General features: G+C 42.0%; 1 protein-coding gene across 2 annotated transcripts in view; it reads left to right on the top strand.

Moving 5' to 3' along the window:
- LOC137344438 (plakophilin-1) overlaps positions 1 to 13,025 on the top strand; it is a 69,621-nt gene extending 56,596 nt beyond the window's left edge. The window contains exons 13-14 of one of the 2 annotated variants that reach the window (XM_068007406.1): positions 3,979 to 4,112; positions 8,721 to 13,025. In XM_068007406.1, the coding sequence (XP_067863507.1) occupies positions 3,979 to 4,083 (105 nt within the window). In that variant the 3' untranslated portion in view covers positions 4,084 to 4,112; positions 8,721 to 13,025. Of the gene's footprint in view, positions 1 to 3,978; positions 4,113 to 8,720 lie in introns of those variants that run through there. The other variant, XM_068007407.1, reaches the window with a different exon arrangement.
- Positions 13,026 to 16,621: the final 3,596 nt, after the last annotated feature.

Raw genomic sequence — 16,621 nt, 5'->3', positions numbered from 1 at the left:
TGATGTTCACATGCACCTGCTGGCCTTTTCCTTTTAACTGGTGGAGATTGTGAGTTTGGGAGTTGTCCTAAGACTGAAATTAATAGATTTTTGTTAGTTATGGGTATCAAGGGATATGGATCAATGGTGGGTAAGTAAAGTTGAGGTATAGATCAGCCATGATCTAATTCAATAGTGGTACAGGCACAAGGGGTTGAATGGCCTACTCCTGTCCCTATGTTCCTATGCTATCAAAGAAGCCTGGTCAAGTTTCCACAGTACATCCTGAGGATGGTACAAACTGCAGCCACAGTACGCCGGTGGTGGAGGCAGTAGATGTTTAGGTTAGTGGATGAGGTGCTGATCAAGTGGACTGCTTTATTCTGGATGGTGTTGAGCTTCTTGAGTGTTGCTACAGACGCATTCATCCAGGCAAGTGGAGAATATTCCATCACACTCTTGATTTGTGCCTTGTAGGTGATGGAGAAGCTTTGGGAAGTCAGAAGGTGAGCCACTTGCTGCAGAATACCCAGCCTCTGATCTTCTCTAGTAGTCATAGAATTTATGTGGCTGGTCCAGCTGAGTTTCTGGTGAATGGTATCCCAAAAGATGTTGATGGTGGGGGACTTGGTGATGGTAATACCATTGAATGTGAAGAGGAGATGGTTAGGCTATCTCTTGTTGAACAGGGTAAGTGCCTGGCACTTGAGTGATGCAAATGTTACTTGCCACTTATCATTCAAGCCTGGAAGTTGTTCAGATTTTGCTGCATGTGGGCATGGACTGCTTCATTATCTAAGGAATTTCAAATGGAGCGAAACGCTGTGCAATCATCAGCAACAGTCCCACTTCTAACCTTATGATGGAGAACGTTCATTGATGAAGTAGCTGAAGATAGTTGGGCCTAGGATGCTACCCTGAGGAACTCCCTGCAGCGATGTTCTGGGGCTGAGATGATTGGCCTCCAACAACCACAAACATTTCCCTTTGTCACCAGCCACTGGAGACTTTTCCCCCTGATCCCCATTTGCCTCCGTTTTACTAGGGTTCCTTGATACCACACTCAATCGAATGATGTCAAGGGCAGTCATTCTCACCTCACCTCTGGAATTCAGATCCTGTGTCTATGTTTAGATCAAGGTTGTAATGAGGTCAGGAACCAAGTGGTCCTGGCAGAACCCAAACTGAGCATCAGCATCGGCGAGCAGCTTATTGGTGAGTAAGTGCCACGTGATAGCAATGTTGATGAACCCTTTCACCATTTTGCTGATGATTGGGAGTAGGCTGATGGGCGGTAATTGTTCGGGTTGGATTTGTCCTGCTTTTGGTGGACAGGACATAGTTGCACAATTTTCTACATTCTCGAGTAGATGCCAGTGTTGTAGCTGCAGTGGGGCAGCTTAGCTAGTTTTAGAGCTCAGCTCTTCAGTACAAGACATCAGAGTTAACCAGGAGAGGTACTGGGCTGGATTTTGCTGTAAAATTAACTGTGAGGCTAATAGCACTTCCTGTTATTCATGTGTAAATCGGACAGTGACTTCCGGTGGCTGCACATGCGCATTTAAACGCAGAAATCCAGGAGTAGTTGTACAAGATGTAATGCTCCTCCTAAAGCTGCATGAAAATGACTCCCCGTTCAAATGTATCGAACGGCATGAAGTACCTGTAGTTACCTGATGGATACGGACTAAACTCACCAAAAAAAGTTGTCATGTCATTTCAAGATGTGGAGATGCCGGTGATGGACTGGGGTTGACAATTGTAAACAATTTTACAACACCAAGTTATAGTCCAGCAAATTGATAGCCAAGTTCCGCACCCATGAGGATGGCCTCAACCGGGATCTTGGGTTCATGTCACGCTACACGTTACCCCACCAGCGAACAAATGTTATCTGTTTTTAATATAACGGGTCAGTTGCTGTCTCTTCTATGTTTCTACCTCTCTATCTCTTTTTTTTTGTTTGTTGTTTTTTTTGGTGATTTGTATATTCTGAGACCTTGCAGGTAACACCTGTCTGTCTGCACACTGATTGCCTTGGCAACGGGCAGTTGAAAAAACTGTCTGTAATCACCAAGCATTGTTCTGTGAATTATAAATGCGATTTCATTTCGAGGATTTCATTTCGTTCACCTGAGGAAGGAGGAAGCCTCCGAAAGCTTGTGAATTTAAAATAAAATTGCTGGACTATAACTTGGTGTTGTAATGATGTGGAGATGCCGGTGATGGACTGGGGTTGACAATTGTAAACAATTTTACAACACCAAGTTATAGTCCAGCAATTTTATTTTAAATTCACAAGCTTTCGGAGATTTTCTCCTTCCTCAGGCAAATGTTTCAAGAGCTCCTTGAAGCCTACGCATTTATACATATTGAACAATACATGGTGTTTACAGACTGCCCCTGCAACTGCCCGTTGCCAAGGCAATCACCGTGTTCAGACAGAGAGGTGTCACCTGCAGAACCCCCGAATACACATTCAACAAAAAAACAAACAGGGAAAAAAAACAGAGAAAAAAAAACACAGAGAGAAATGTTATCTGTTTTTAATATAATGGGTCATTTGCTGGCTCTCTCTGCCTTCCGGATGTTTCTGCCTCTCTCTGTGTTTTTTTTTCTCTTTTTTTTTTCCCTGTTTGTTTTTTTGTTGAATGTGTATTCGGGGGTTCTGCAGGTGACACCTCTCTGTCTGAACACGGTGATTGCCTTGGCAACGGGCAGTTGCAGGGGCAGTCTGTAAACACCATGTATTGTTCAATATGTATAAATGCGTAGGCTTCAAGGAGCTCTTGAAACATTTGCCTGAGGAAGGAGAAAATCTCCGAAAGCTTGTGAATTTAAAATAAAATTGCTGGACTATAACTTGGTGTTGTAAAATTGTTTACAATTGGTGTTGTAAAATTGTTTACAAATGTCATTTCAAGTGTAAGTACATTTTTAACGGCATGGTAAGAATTAATTACTGCCAAACAACTTCTCTGGCACTGAAAATTAACTTTTACAAGTGTGGAGTCTCATTCCTTCAGATTTTAATTATCGTTGGACATTTTTTTAAAAATTAAATACGATGCTTTAATCTGATTGGTTAAGGAAATACACAGTTGCTTGCCCTGTTCACACAGGTCCCAGGTTCCCTGTAGAGGGCGCCGTGCTTTTTGATTTCTAATTTTCAGGAACTTGCCCTGCAAAAGCTCATAGAAAGTCTATGGGCAATTGCAAATCTAACAAACGGCTGCCACCGTTCATTCACCCCTCACAACAAAATCCGGCCCATTGAGTATAACAGCAGCACAGTGATGTGCTTCATATTTTACATTGGTTATTGGGGTGTTAAGTCTGCTTTCGATTGGAGCCAACACAATACTAATTCATTGAAAGGCACTTTACCTTGTGGGGATTTCATTCTGGCTAGCACAGTGAAAAGCCAAACATTGTCATCAAATCTATACTCAACGTTCCATGCTGCATTGTGAATTTGACAATGTTAAGGTGACACTAAAGCTCAAGTGTAACAGTACTTGCATCCATGTTCACATACTCAGAAAATAACTTTTAGACTGCTAGAGCAATGTCGTACAAAAGGGGTGCCAGTTCTACCTCTTTTGTGATGTTTTGGGCTAAAGTGCAGGCTTGATTGATAAGGATGTTTTTAAGCCGTAGAATTAATGACTTAAGTTCAAATGTTTTACTGTAGTCCAGAATATACCATCAGGCTGCATTTTCAAGTAAAGTAAAAAAAAATGTAGGTACTACAAGAGCAGGCCAAAAATCTGAGACTTAAAAATTTGACCTGCTGTTGATATGGATCATGACTGCACTGGGTCACAGGTGCTCCTGGTGCAAAGCTAATGGTTGGTTGGTTTTGTCATCAAAAAGATAAAAAATGTAAATATACCAGTTTTTCTCTTCCTGATACAGGATTTGATTAACAGCGATGAAAACTAAATACTTCTAAACAAAGGTGCAGCAATGTAACAATACGTTTCTGTGTTTTAACAGGAAGGATATACAAAGAAGGACTTTGTAAATAATCTGACATTGTCTGCTGTCAAATTGGCTCAGCCCAATTCTGGGAGGCTCCAAAGCAAAAAGTTCATTAACTGAAATGTTTATGATGCCACGGTACTCTAAAGGTAACTGTAGAAATAAGCCCTTAAGTTTTCACTGATTTAAAATTAGATTTCAGAGTGTGATTTGCTACAGGTGTAGGTCTAATATATATTGTAGTTTTGGTAAAATAATCATTTTTATTAGAGGCACGTTCTTTGTCAGAACCTGAGTGGCTTGATCGGAGTTGAGGTAAACCTGTGGCATTCAGTGCCACAATTGAGCTGGAACACATTGAATTTAGATTGTTACCAAGCTTGAGCCAAATCTTCTCGCTGTCTTCACCTGGCGGGAAAGCCACAGTGGCTTACCACCTCAGGCCAGAGTTAAAATAGCAGTCGGGGCCCAATGACATCATGGGACCCCCAGTGTACATATTTTAAAAAGGGCCCCGCCTGCTCGTGATGTGATAGAAGTCTACTTCCCAAACACTGTTTCCTGTGGGACTGAACACACTCTCCTGGGACATGGTTCCTTTTTAAATTTGGTTTGTCAGGTGAGCGCTAAGTTTTCTGTCTATCTTTCCTCGGCCATTGGGCATCGTTGACCAGCTTACCTCCTACAATCCTGCTCTGTTTGTACTATCCAGGCCTGCCTGGGATATGAAACCCTAGAATCATGTGCAGTGACACTTGCCACCACCCCAATCACTGACCCACCAAGCCCTCCGCCTGAATTTGCCTTAGCCCTCTGTGCTTTTTCAGGTGTGAGGAGCCCTAGACCTTGTGCACATCGGTTATTGACTTCAGCAGCTGCCTGCACTGGACCAATAAGGTCAGCCCTGCACTGCATTGAACTGAACTCCTCATCCTTGAGCTGCTTATCTATAACCCCCTTGGTATCTATGCCACCCCCTATTAAAACTTTGAACTCTATGCACAAGTAAAATCACACTTCCATAACCATTGCATAACCAAAATATTCCAGCCAAACTCTGGCCGTGGGTACTTCTGTGGTTATTCATATTCACTGAACCTTGCCTTTTAGATAATGTGGTTCTTCACCTGGGCGCCATATACTATTGTGAAACAGCAACCAGTGTTTCACATCCTCTTTACATGTATCCCATTCACTGTATCCTGATAAAAGTGTGGGGTCAACCCATCTACATCAGTGGTCACTGCTTAACTGGCCATCTTATATGTTACGAGCTCCTTTGGCCTCCCAATTTCCATCACTGGATTGGTCACAGACCAGGAGTGGTTCACTTTGTTGTCTACTCACCACATTTAAAACATTTGACCTCACAGTCTTTAGATCTCTGACTGGTTTGGCCATGGGATCGCGTGAGACACACCTGGGGGGGTAATTTTAACCTCCAAGGACAGGTGGGTTGGGGGCAGGTGAGAAGGTTAAAAATTGTGAAAATGTAAAACCTGACTCCAACCCAGCCACTTCCGGTTTTAATGGAGGCGGGTCTGGGGGGGGGCGACCAAACCACTCTCAGTAGGCGGGTCGGTCAGTAAATGTTTTAAGGAGCCTGCGAGCCTCCATTTTAGTAGTATTTTTATTTTTAACTCCTGGGGGCCGGGATTCCAGTCACGTAAGACAAGGCGAGAAGGCCTGGATCAACAGGTAATTGTCTTTATTGCACAGCTTGTGGGCCAGGAGGAGCAGGAGTGTTTCCTCCAGGCCCAACAAGCTTGCCTGCTGCGATCCAACATACATGATCGGTCGATCCGCCCCCCGATGTCCGATCCGCCCCCCGATGTCCGATCCGCCCCCCGATGTCCGGACCGCCCCCCGATGTCCGGACCGCCCCCCGATGTCCGGACCGCCCCCCGATGTCCGGACCGCCCCCCGATGTCCGGACCGCCCCCCCCCCCAGTCTGAAGCCCCCAATGACCGACTCCCCCGATGATCAGTGGCCCTGATGAGAGACCTCCCCATGAGCGCCACTCCGATGACCGCCGACCCCTGATGATCGCTGATCCCGATGTCTCCGAACCTCCCCCCACGACCGACCCCCACACAATGTCTCCGATCTCCACGATGACCGACACCCCTCCCCCCGATGACTGACACCCCCCCCAAGCCCCTGATGTCAGACTTACCTGCTGGCACTCGCTCTCTGGCTGCTTTCCCATCCGACAGACAGCCAGACTGTCAATCTGTCCTTACGTCAAAATTTTACAGACATCCGGGAAACCCATACTTACGGGTTCCCTGTCCGGAAATGCTCCCCCACCCGGTTCTCTTCACAGCTCGGAGTAAAAATCCTCTCACCAAGCAATGGCTTACCAGTGCTTGTGAGGCCATAAAATGATCAGCAAGTATGCCTAACTGCTTGAGAGTTTTTATACTCCTGATCAAGTAACCAAATTCTTAAACCATTTGGACCTTTTTTACCAAAATCTGTCCCTCAGTATTAAATGGCAAAGGTCTTCTTAGTCTGTCACGGCTTCACTTTCCAGCCACATCTGCCACATGTCCTATAGCTGGTTAACTGTTTCTCCAGCTAATGGTGGTTACCAGCTAGCAATTCAAATGTCAGATAAAAATATCCATATCATTCCCCTCTTTAAAACAAGATGATATTTCTAACCACTTAGTCTCAGCCTTTGTTGGGTCTGACTGTCTTCTCTCCCTTTGTTCCCAGTCAGAAAGGGTGTGACGTGTTTTTTGACTTCCAAGACAGGCTGATGATTTGCTTATTATTAACAGCCTATAGAGAAACAGCATCTTCACTCCCTATCGCCTTAGAGCATCTTTCTTTTAAAACTTTTATGAGTACGCAGTGCTATTTAAATAAATTTAAATGTAGCTCTAACTCCTATCTGGACCCTTATGGGCTGAGAAGCAGAAAGTCCCAAAGTCTGTAATGTAAGGCTCCACTGGGATTTCCCACCTAATGTTAAAACTCGACATATCCAGGTCCCAGCCTTTTCCCCAAGCTGTTCTCCCAGAATTATGACAGGAATTCAGTGGAATGACTGAGGGACTTAGAAACATAGAAAATAGAAGCAGGAGTAGGCCATTCGGCCCTTCGAGCCTGCTCCGCCAATCAATATGATCGTGGTTGATCCTCTATCTCAATACCATATTCCTGCTCACTCCCATACCCCTTGATGCCTTTTGTGTCTAGAAATCTATCTATCCCCTTAAATATATTCAGTAACTTGGCCTCAACAGCCTTCTGTGGTAGAGAATTCCACAGGTCCACTACCCTCTGAGTGAAGAAATTTCTCCTCATCTCAGTCCTAAATGTCCTACCCTGTATCCTGAGACTGTGACCCCTCGTTCTAGACCCCCCAGCCAAGGGAATCATCCTCCCTGCATCCAGTCTGTCTAGCCCTGTCAAAATTTTATACATTTCAATAAGATCCCCTCATTCTTCTAAACTCTAGAGAATACAGGCCCGTTGTTACATTTTGGGGACCAAGAAACTATTTGGAAGTTTCAAACCATTTTTTTGTCTCTCCTCCAGGGCTGGCCACTCCATTCTCCCAGTGACATTCCAAATTGACTCTCAAAGATTTTGAAACTGACTCTTAGGGTGTAATTTTAAGCTAACGTGCCTTTTATTCTCCAGTGAAGTCATTGTAGAATAAAATCGCACGAGGTGTTTGACCTGCTCCTGTCAGTTTCCTGGCGGGTGAGTTAGCTTAAAATTAAACCCTTAGATTCAAACAGAACAGCTTTTTATATCCCAGAAAAGAGTTACTGGGACTTCCTGAATAATGAATATCTGACCACTCAAATTTAAAAAGGAATTTTCAATCATATACGGCCTGGATCAATCACACAGCATCGTTTAAGTGTGAATTATTCCCCTCTCCAGTCTATTCCTGATTAAACTTGCAACATTGTATCAAGTTACGCTTGATACACAATTCTGACTTTAGCTGCCTTTTATGTATTATGACTGAATTTAAAGGAACAGCCACGAAACTAAACTAGAGAGACAAAAATACCAAAGTTTTGTCATGGGCACCTCTGATAATGCAGCACTTCCTCAGTGTGCTACCTACTGAGCCAAGCTGACATGACTATATAGCTTTACAAGTGCAAAATTGTGGCATTTGCTAAGTGCCTTTCAACTCAATAACAGTTCAATTCTCAGACAGCAGCGGGGAGGTGTTTCTTTTTAATTCAAATGAAAAATGCACAATTATTCTAAACATGTTTGTTCTCTCTCCTTATTTGTATGTTTTACTACTTTTCTGAGTAGACCCAGATTCATTCACTTTTTTAGCATTGCATTACTACTACAAATCTGAAACTTACCTCAATTAATTTCTTGCAGCCTGCGATTGATAGTTGTAATTTTTTTTTGATCTGGGCATGCCTTAAAGCTCCTAGTACCTTCTTATGCCTTTTTGGTATTCCTTGTGGCAATACAATTTAGCTATTATTTCGTGGAACATTTCTGAAACACTTCCTCTCAGTTTGATTTATTTGATGTTCTTGAAATACATCTTTTACCTTTTCACAACTTCACTTAACATTTAAAACTGGAGTGACAGTAACATAGCTCTAATCTACCAGAAATTTTGCTGTTGAACATACAAACATGTACTACATTTTAATGTGAATTGTATTTGTAAATAAACATAATTTATATATTGTTAAAGTCAAATCTGATCACCTAAAATTAATCCACTGTAATTAAAAGAATCAACTTTATTTTCTAGGTGGATTCGCTTCATCATTAATGACTGAAGATCACTTCAACAAAACTATTACATTGAACTAATGCAGAAAATGTGTATGTTGATCCACAGGTGAATCTAGTGGAGGATGTGGGTGGTGAAATTAAAATTGATAGCAATTTTTTATTTTAACTTTTGCTTTAGTTTGAAAAATTAAGTTTTGCAGGCTTACAGTTCACAATGTACATTGATAAGTAAATGTAGCAAAATTTTCATTAAGCAGAATGCCTCACCCTGAATTGTCAACATGTGTATTGGATTTCTTCGGTCAAGTTGAAATAAACATGACAAACATCAAGGTGGCTAACAGGTTGAAGTGTTCTGTGGAAGATATTGGATGCTTATGTCAACATTTTGAAAAAATGTGTAATAAAGAACTTCAGATAATGTCACATTATTTCAGTATAATACTTTTGGAGTAAATAAAAAAAATAACTGTTATATTTAGATATGTGCCAGAGAGGACTTCAAATCTCCAGTCCTTTAAAATGAATACGCAAATCTGTTCTTAAAAAAAAATCCTTCTAATGTGCAACAATTCCTCAACATTTTAATATTTGTCTCTGGGAACATTCCTTAAGAATGCTGTAATAATGAACATGAAGATGAATAGGGCAGCACAAATGCCATGATTTACTGTGTAGGGATGAGCAGATTTAGTCATAATACAAAGTATCAAATGACAAAGCAGAATTTTCATTGTTTAATTAACCCTCTTTGATTTGTTGTGTACTCTCGATAAGCATGTGCATTGCGCTGTTTGCACACCTGGACTGTACACAAAAGTACATTATAATGCTTTCTTTGTTCCTTTCTTTGGAATAAGCCAATGCTTAAAATGCTTTTGTTAACATCAAGTTACATCGAGTCCACAGCACAGAAACAGGCCATTCGGCCCAACTGGTCGATGCTGGCGTTTATGTTCCACACAAGCCTCCTCCCTCCCTGCTTCATCTAACTCTACCAGCAAACCCTTCTATTCCTTTCTCCCTCATGTGCTTATCTAGCTTCTCCTTAAATGTTATTTGCATCAACTACAATTCCCTATTGGATTTATTAGTGACTATCTTATATTTATAACTTCTAGTTTTGGATTCCCCACAAGTGGAAACATTTACTCTGATAACCCATTCATCATCTTAAAGACCTCTATCAGGTCACTCCTCGGCCTTCTCTTTTCTAGAGAAAAGAGCCCTTGCCTGTTCAGCTTTTCCTGATACTGATAAGTATATCCTCTCAGTTCTGGTATCATCCTTGTGAATCTTTTTTGCACCTTCTCCAGTGCCTCTATATCCTTTTTATAATATGGAGACCAGAACTGTGCACAATTTTCCAAGTGTGGTCTAACTAAAGTTCTATACAAATTTAACATAACTTTTCTGTTTTTCAATTCTATCCCTCTAGAAATGAACCCAATGCTTGGTTTGCCTTTTTTAGCGTCACTACTTTTAGTGATTTCATTTCTGTACCCCTTTGCTCCTCTACCCCATTTAGACTTATTATCTAGGCAGTATGTGGTCTCCTTATTCTTCCTACCAAAATGCACTACCTCATACTTATCTATATTGTAATTAATTTTCCAATTACACGCCCATTCTACAAGTCTTTTTGTATATTGTCGCATTCTTTGTATTAACTACACCCACCACCCCCCCCAATTTGGTGTCATCCCCAAATTTTTTAATTGTACACCCGATTCCAGAGTCCAAATCGTTAATGTAAATTGCGAACAACAGTGGTCTCAGCACCGATCCCTGTGGAACACCACTTCCCACCTTTTGCCAGTCCGAGTAGCTGCCGTTAATCCCTACTGTCTTTTTTGTTTTGCAACATGGTGTTGGGAATTTACATCTATTAGGTCTGTACCTCTCCTAATGCCCGTAACATTTTTTGGTTCTGTGGGATTGCTATGTTAAGTATGTATCACACAAAAATGGTTCAGCAATAATAGGGAGAAGAAGCTTGGAGAAAATTTTATACACAATTTTACAGTAACGAGAATCTTGTACTACAAGAGCTTAAGCAGGAGCAAACAGAAGCAGACAGACCATTACTGGGTGGGGTACTATCAGTGCCATTGACTTGCGGTTTGCTGAGTTGACCTCTGAGCCAACGATGAATATTGGGCTCCATTCTAACAGTTTAGAATTTTATTGACTGATTTAAAACAGCTAATTCAATCACTGATCATAACCCTGTCTGTTAACTTTTTAAAATCGTAGATCAGATTTTCTTCAGAGTAAAAAGAAAGCCTAACTCTAGTTCTGATTAATTGCCTCTCCGTCTTTACAGTTGCATGAAAGTATTTGGTTAATCTAGCATGCTTAAATATTGTGTGCCGCAAACAAACCTTTTGGACTGTTACTGATTTAAGTCTGCTCCTTCAGGCAATAGGTGTGCCATTCCAATTGTATCGTCTTTCTTTACAGAAATACAGTTGGAATGTGCCCTTATCTGAAGGATCTGAACAGGGGCAGATTTTAAACAAAATGCTTTAGAATCAGCAAAAACATTCTATACATTCTACTTTGACACATATCTGATCTGATACGCAGTATATGTAATACTTAGCTTTAACAGTAAAGCTTTACTTCCAGTTAAACTTGGATAAGTTTACTTTGGAATAGATAACCATAACATATAATCTTGAATTTTGCACAACTTTACAATGTTCACTCTCCAACTTTGTAATGTACAATTCCTTTTCAATTATGTACTTCAAAAACATCCACAAATTCCTCAAAATGTTCTTTGTTCATTACATTAAATGCTTATTGCTTTTGTGTGTGGTTATGGGAGATGTATATGGAGAAGGTTCAAAATGTTATGTAAAGGTTGCTTGCTGCTTAGTTTTATAAAGAAAAGGAGTTTGGGAATTCTCACTTTATCCTTTTGTTTATAGATTTGTATTTGCTCAATATCAGCTTTTTGCTTCGTAAAATCAGACTTTATGGGGAACTTTTCGGCCAACAATTTAAAAAGTACTAGCTCGTATCATGCAGGACATTTATAAATCAAAATTAAGGCTTTGAGTGTTATTCCCATTGATACTGGTTAGTATTAGAGCTGTATTTGCACCCCTGATACTTCTGTATCATAACTAACACTTAGGTGGAGATATCCTATTAACTTGCTGAAGTCATTCTTTGTTCATTTTAAAACTTTTGCCCTCCAACCAGTTCAGAGTCTGTTAAGTAGTTGCTTTACTATGTTTCACTTGGTGTCATTGACACGTCCTGTATAATTTCTCATCATCCACCATTAACAGGCTAGACCAAAACAGTTTCCATGGCTTGGAGAAAATATTATTTTGGAAAGCTGTTCAAAACAAATGTGGTTTTGTTGTGGTCTCATGCTATGGTGGCTGCACCTTTACTGCAGGCTGGTTTTGCAATACTAATGCAATGCCCCATGAACTATTAAAAGGCCTCGTAATCATTAATTTTCCTCTCTAAACCCTTGAATCCAATCTTAATTTGTTGACATGTCCAACCTCATGTCATGTGATGAGCATGTCATGCCATTGCATATGTGATGAGTTGACCATATTGCATAACTGACATATGGTGCTAGAAATTAGTACAACTAGGGGAGGAACAGGAATATGTTACACCTCTAGTTGCACTAATTTCTAGGGGAGGATAGGCAAGCAGGGCAGACATATAGATGACACTGAAAGTCAGACAAATGGGAAAAGGTATAGAGAGTATGGAAAAACAAAGTGGAGAAGATAATAAAGTGGTGTAGACCAAGGAAAAAAGACTAAATAATGAATAAAATAGAAGCAGAGAGAGTACAGAGAAATTGGAGAAAGTGAAAGAAAGTTGTCGGGGCCAGTTAATTGCATCTACGATATTACGAAGTATTACAACAACAACTTGCATTTATATAGTGTCTTTAATGTAGAAAAACATCCAAGACGTTTCACAGAGGCGCAATCAAAAAAATGTTGAGCCAAAGAAGGCCATATTAGGAAGCGTGATCAAAAGCTTGGTTAAAGAGGTGGGTTTTAAGGAGGGCCTTAAAGGAGGAGGGGGAGATGGAGAGCCAGAGGGGTTTAGGGAAGAAATTCTAGAAGGTGGGGCTTGAGTGGCTGAAAACCAATACACCAGCTACGAAGCAATCTGTCTGCTGATATTAAGAAAATCTGACATGGAAAATTTTTGTTTTGTCTGAGATTGTATAACCACAGAATATTCGAGATCATGTACAGTTAGATCCCTTATATTTCTCATGTTTTAGTACAATATATCAATTTCTTTCTAAATAAAAGCTATTTTAAATGAAGGAGTTTTGCTGGTTCATTGACTTAATTTAATTGTAAGTTGGTGTTTGATATTTTTGTGTTTGATAGGAACAAGATTTCTGACTGGAAAGTCTGGTGAAGTAATATTACTGGATCTGAACAAACCGTTTTGGTCCAGTTACATCTGCAGTCCACCAAGCCCATTGAATCTGGAGCTAGGAATGAATTATTAAATGAAAGTCCTTGAGACTATCAATAGAGGAGATTTTAACTACCAGAGAGCGAGCAGGTGGGCCATCTGCCCAGTCCCAATGGTGGGAGGCCAGGTCCATTAACAGGGCCGGGCCTTGATATTAACATACAGCCAGCAAGCTGCACGCTCACCAGCTCTGGTCCTGAGCAATCACGTCCACATGTCCCTTAAGTATCACATAAACCTGATTTGCCTACTGTGCCATTATTGTTTACAAATGTCTTTCCTATTTTTCATAAACCAAACAAGTCCCGATGGACTAAATATGAATCACGGCTTATCCATCATCTAATATTGACTCCAGTAAGATTTGGCAGCAAGAAAGGAAAATTCTGTGGCAAAACTTAATGCTTTGTGAATTCAGCAGAAATATTGTTTTTGAATGATAAGTGAATCTTTGTTAAATATTTACCTCTGATTGCAGGAACCACAGCAAGCAAGACATCTTTGTACAGGTGCCAACTTAAGAGGGCGAATTGCGTTCTCAATATTAGGTGTAATGTAACCCATGCCAAGGTTGCAGTAATTAGCAGCTACAATATCCTTTTGTAGCTGGTGGCACTTTATTCATATTGCCTGGCTTCGAGCCCAAAACTTGGAATTGAGCGATAGATCAGTGGAAGAAGAAAAATGGGGCGGAAAGGCCTTCCACCAGATCTCTGACCATTAGAGCACCACTGGAAAATTTCTATCCATTCCTCCACCTACCAGGCAACTCAGCTGCCCAACTCTTAATTGTCCCACCACATTTAAATGATGATGGATAGGTAAGCCAGAGAAAGTGGCTGATTTACAGGATACAGCAAAGGCTATGGGCCCCGATAACATCCCAGCTGTAGTGCTGAAGACTTGTGCTCCAGAACTAGCTGCCCCTCTAGCCAAGCTGTTCCAGTACAGCTACAACACTGGCATCCACCCGACAATGTGGAAAATTGCCCAAATATGTCCTGTCCAGAAAAAGCAGGGCGGTAATTGGCCGGATTGGATTTGTCCTATCAGTCTACTCTCAATCATCAGCAAAGTGATGGAAGTTGTCGTCGACAGTGCTATCATGCGGCACTTACCAATAACCTGCTTACCGATGCTCAGTTTGGGTTCTGCCAGGACCACTCGGCTCCAGACCTCGTTACAGCCTTGGTCCAAACATGGACAAAAGAGCTGAATTCCAGAGGTGAGGTGAGAGTGACTGCCCTTGACATCAAGGCAGCATTTGACCGAGTGTGGCACCAAGGAGCCCTAGTAAAATTGAAGTCAATGGGAATCGGGGAAAACTCTCCAGTGGCTGGAGTCATACCTAGCACAAAGGAAGATGGTAGTGGTTGTTGGAGGCCAATCATCTCAGCACCTGGGCATTGCTGCAGGAGTTCCTCAGGGCAGTGTCCTAGGCCCAACCATCTTCAGCTGCTTCATCAATGACCTTCCCTCCATCATAAGGTCAGAAATGGGGATGTTCGCTGATGATTGCACAGTGTTCAGTTCCATTTGCAACCCCTCAAATAATGAAGCAGTCCGAGCCCGCATGCAGCAAGACCTGGACAACATCCAGGCTTGGGCTCATAAGTGGCAAGTAACATTCGCGCCAGATAAGTGCCAGGCAATGACCATCTCCAACAAGAGAGAGTCTAACCACCTCCCCTTGACATTCAACGGCATTACCATTGCCGAATCCCCCACCATCAACATCCTGGGGGCCACCATTGACCAGAAACTTAACTGGACCAGCCATATAAATACTGTGGCTATGAGAGCAGGTCAGAGGCTGGGTATTCTGCGGCGAGTGACTCACCTCCTGACTCCCCAAAGCCTTTCCACCATCTACAAGGTACAAGTCAGGAGTGTGATGGAATACTCTCCACTTGCCTGGATGAGTGCAGCTCCAACAACACTCAAGAAGCTCGACACGATCCAAGATAAAGCAGCCCGCTTGATTGGCTCCCCATCCACCACCCTAAACATTCACTCCCTTCACCACCGGCGCACAGTGGCTGCAGTGTGTTCCATCCACAGGATGCACTGCAGCAACTCGCCAAGGCTTCTTCGACAGCACCTCCCAAACCCGCGACCTCTACCGCCTAGAAGGACAAGAGCAGCAGACACATGGGAACAACACCACCTGCACGTTCCCCTCCAAGTCACACACCATCCCAACTTGGAAATATATCGCCGTTCCTTCATCGTCGCTGGGTCAAAATACTGGAACTCCCTTCCGAACAGCACTGTGGGAGAACCTTCACCACACAGACTGCAGCGGTTCAAGAAGGCGGCTCACCACCACCTTCTCAAGGGCAATTAGGGATGGGCAATAAATGCCAGCGATGCCCACATCCCATGAACGAATTTAAAAAAAAAATTTCCTTGCCTCCTGGCTAATGTAAGAGTCTAAATGAGGTAGAGGAGCAAAGGGATCTCAGGGCACAGATACACAAATCACTAAAATTAGCAATGCAGATTAATAAGGCCATAAAAAGGCAAACCAAGCATTGGGTTCATTTTTAGAGGGATAGAATTGAAAAGCAGAGAAGTTATGTTCAACTTGTATAGAACCTTGGTTAGATCACACATGGAGTAGTGTGCACAGTTCTGGTCTCCATATTATAAAAAGGATACAGGGTATTGGTGAAGGTGCAAAAAAGATTCACATGATGATACCAGAACTGAGAGGATGTCCTTATCAGGAAAGTCTGAACAGGCTGGGAGTCTTTTCTCTAGAAAAGCAAAGGCTAAGGAGTGACCTGATAAAGGTCTTTAAGATAATGAAAGGGTTTGATCGAGTAGATGTGGAGAAAATGTTTCCACTTGTGGGGGAGTCCAAAACTAGAGGTCATAAATATAAGATAGGTCACTAATAAATCCAATAGGGAATTCAGGAGAAACTTCTCTACCCCAAGAGTGGTAAGAATATCACAAGGAATAGTTGAGGCAAATAACATAGATTCATTTAAGGGGAAGCTAAATAAGCACGAGGGAGAAAGAAATAGAAGGGTATGCTGATAGGGTTAGACGAAGTCGGGAGGGAGGAGCATAAACAACGGCATAGACCAGTTTGGCTGAATGGCCTATTTCTGTGCTGTAGTCTCGATGTAATTCGATGTACTAGTAATGCCAGCTACCATCAGAAAAGGGAGGGTGGTATCTGATGATCCAGCAGCGGAAAGCCTGTTAATGGCTCTGTTGGAGGGAGAGGGCCTAGTACTGGGCACCTCTCCCTCTCATCTGCCCCCATACCTGCTCGCAAGGAGGTAGATGCTCAGTGAGGAACTCACTAAAATTTTCTAAAAATTCTCAAGGCTTTTATGCTCCGTTTAATGCAGCCTCCCACTCTTTTTGCTGTGTCTTTCTGCAGCACCATTGAACTTTGCTTCCTAGCTGTGGTGAGCTCCACCT

The sequence above is a fragment of the Heptranchias perlo genome, chromosome 27, assembly GCF_035084215.1.
Source record: "Heptranchias perlo isolate sHepPer1 chromosome 27, sHepPer1.hap1, whole genome shotgun sequence".
Taxonomy (NCBI): domain Eukaryota; kingdom Metazoa; phylum Chordata; class Chondrichthyes; order Hexanchiformes; family Hexanchidae; genus Heptranchias; species Heptranchias perlo.
Note: the sequence above shows the minus strand (reverse complement) of the source record. Positions and strands in the feature narration are given on the sequence as shown.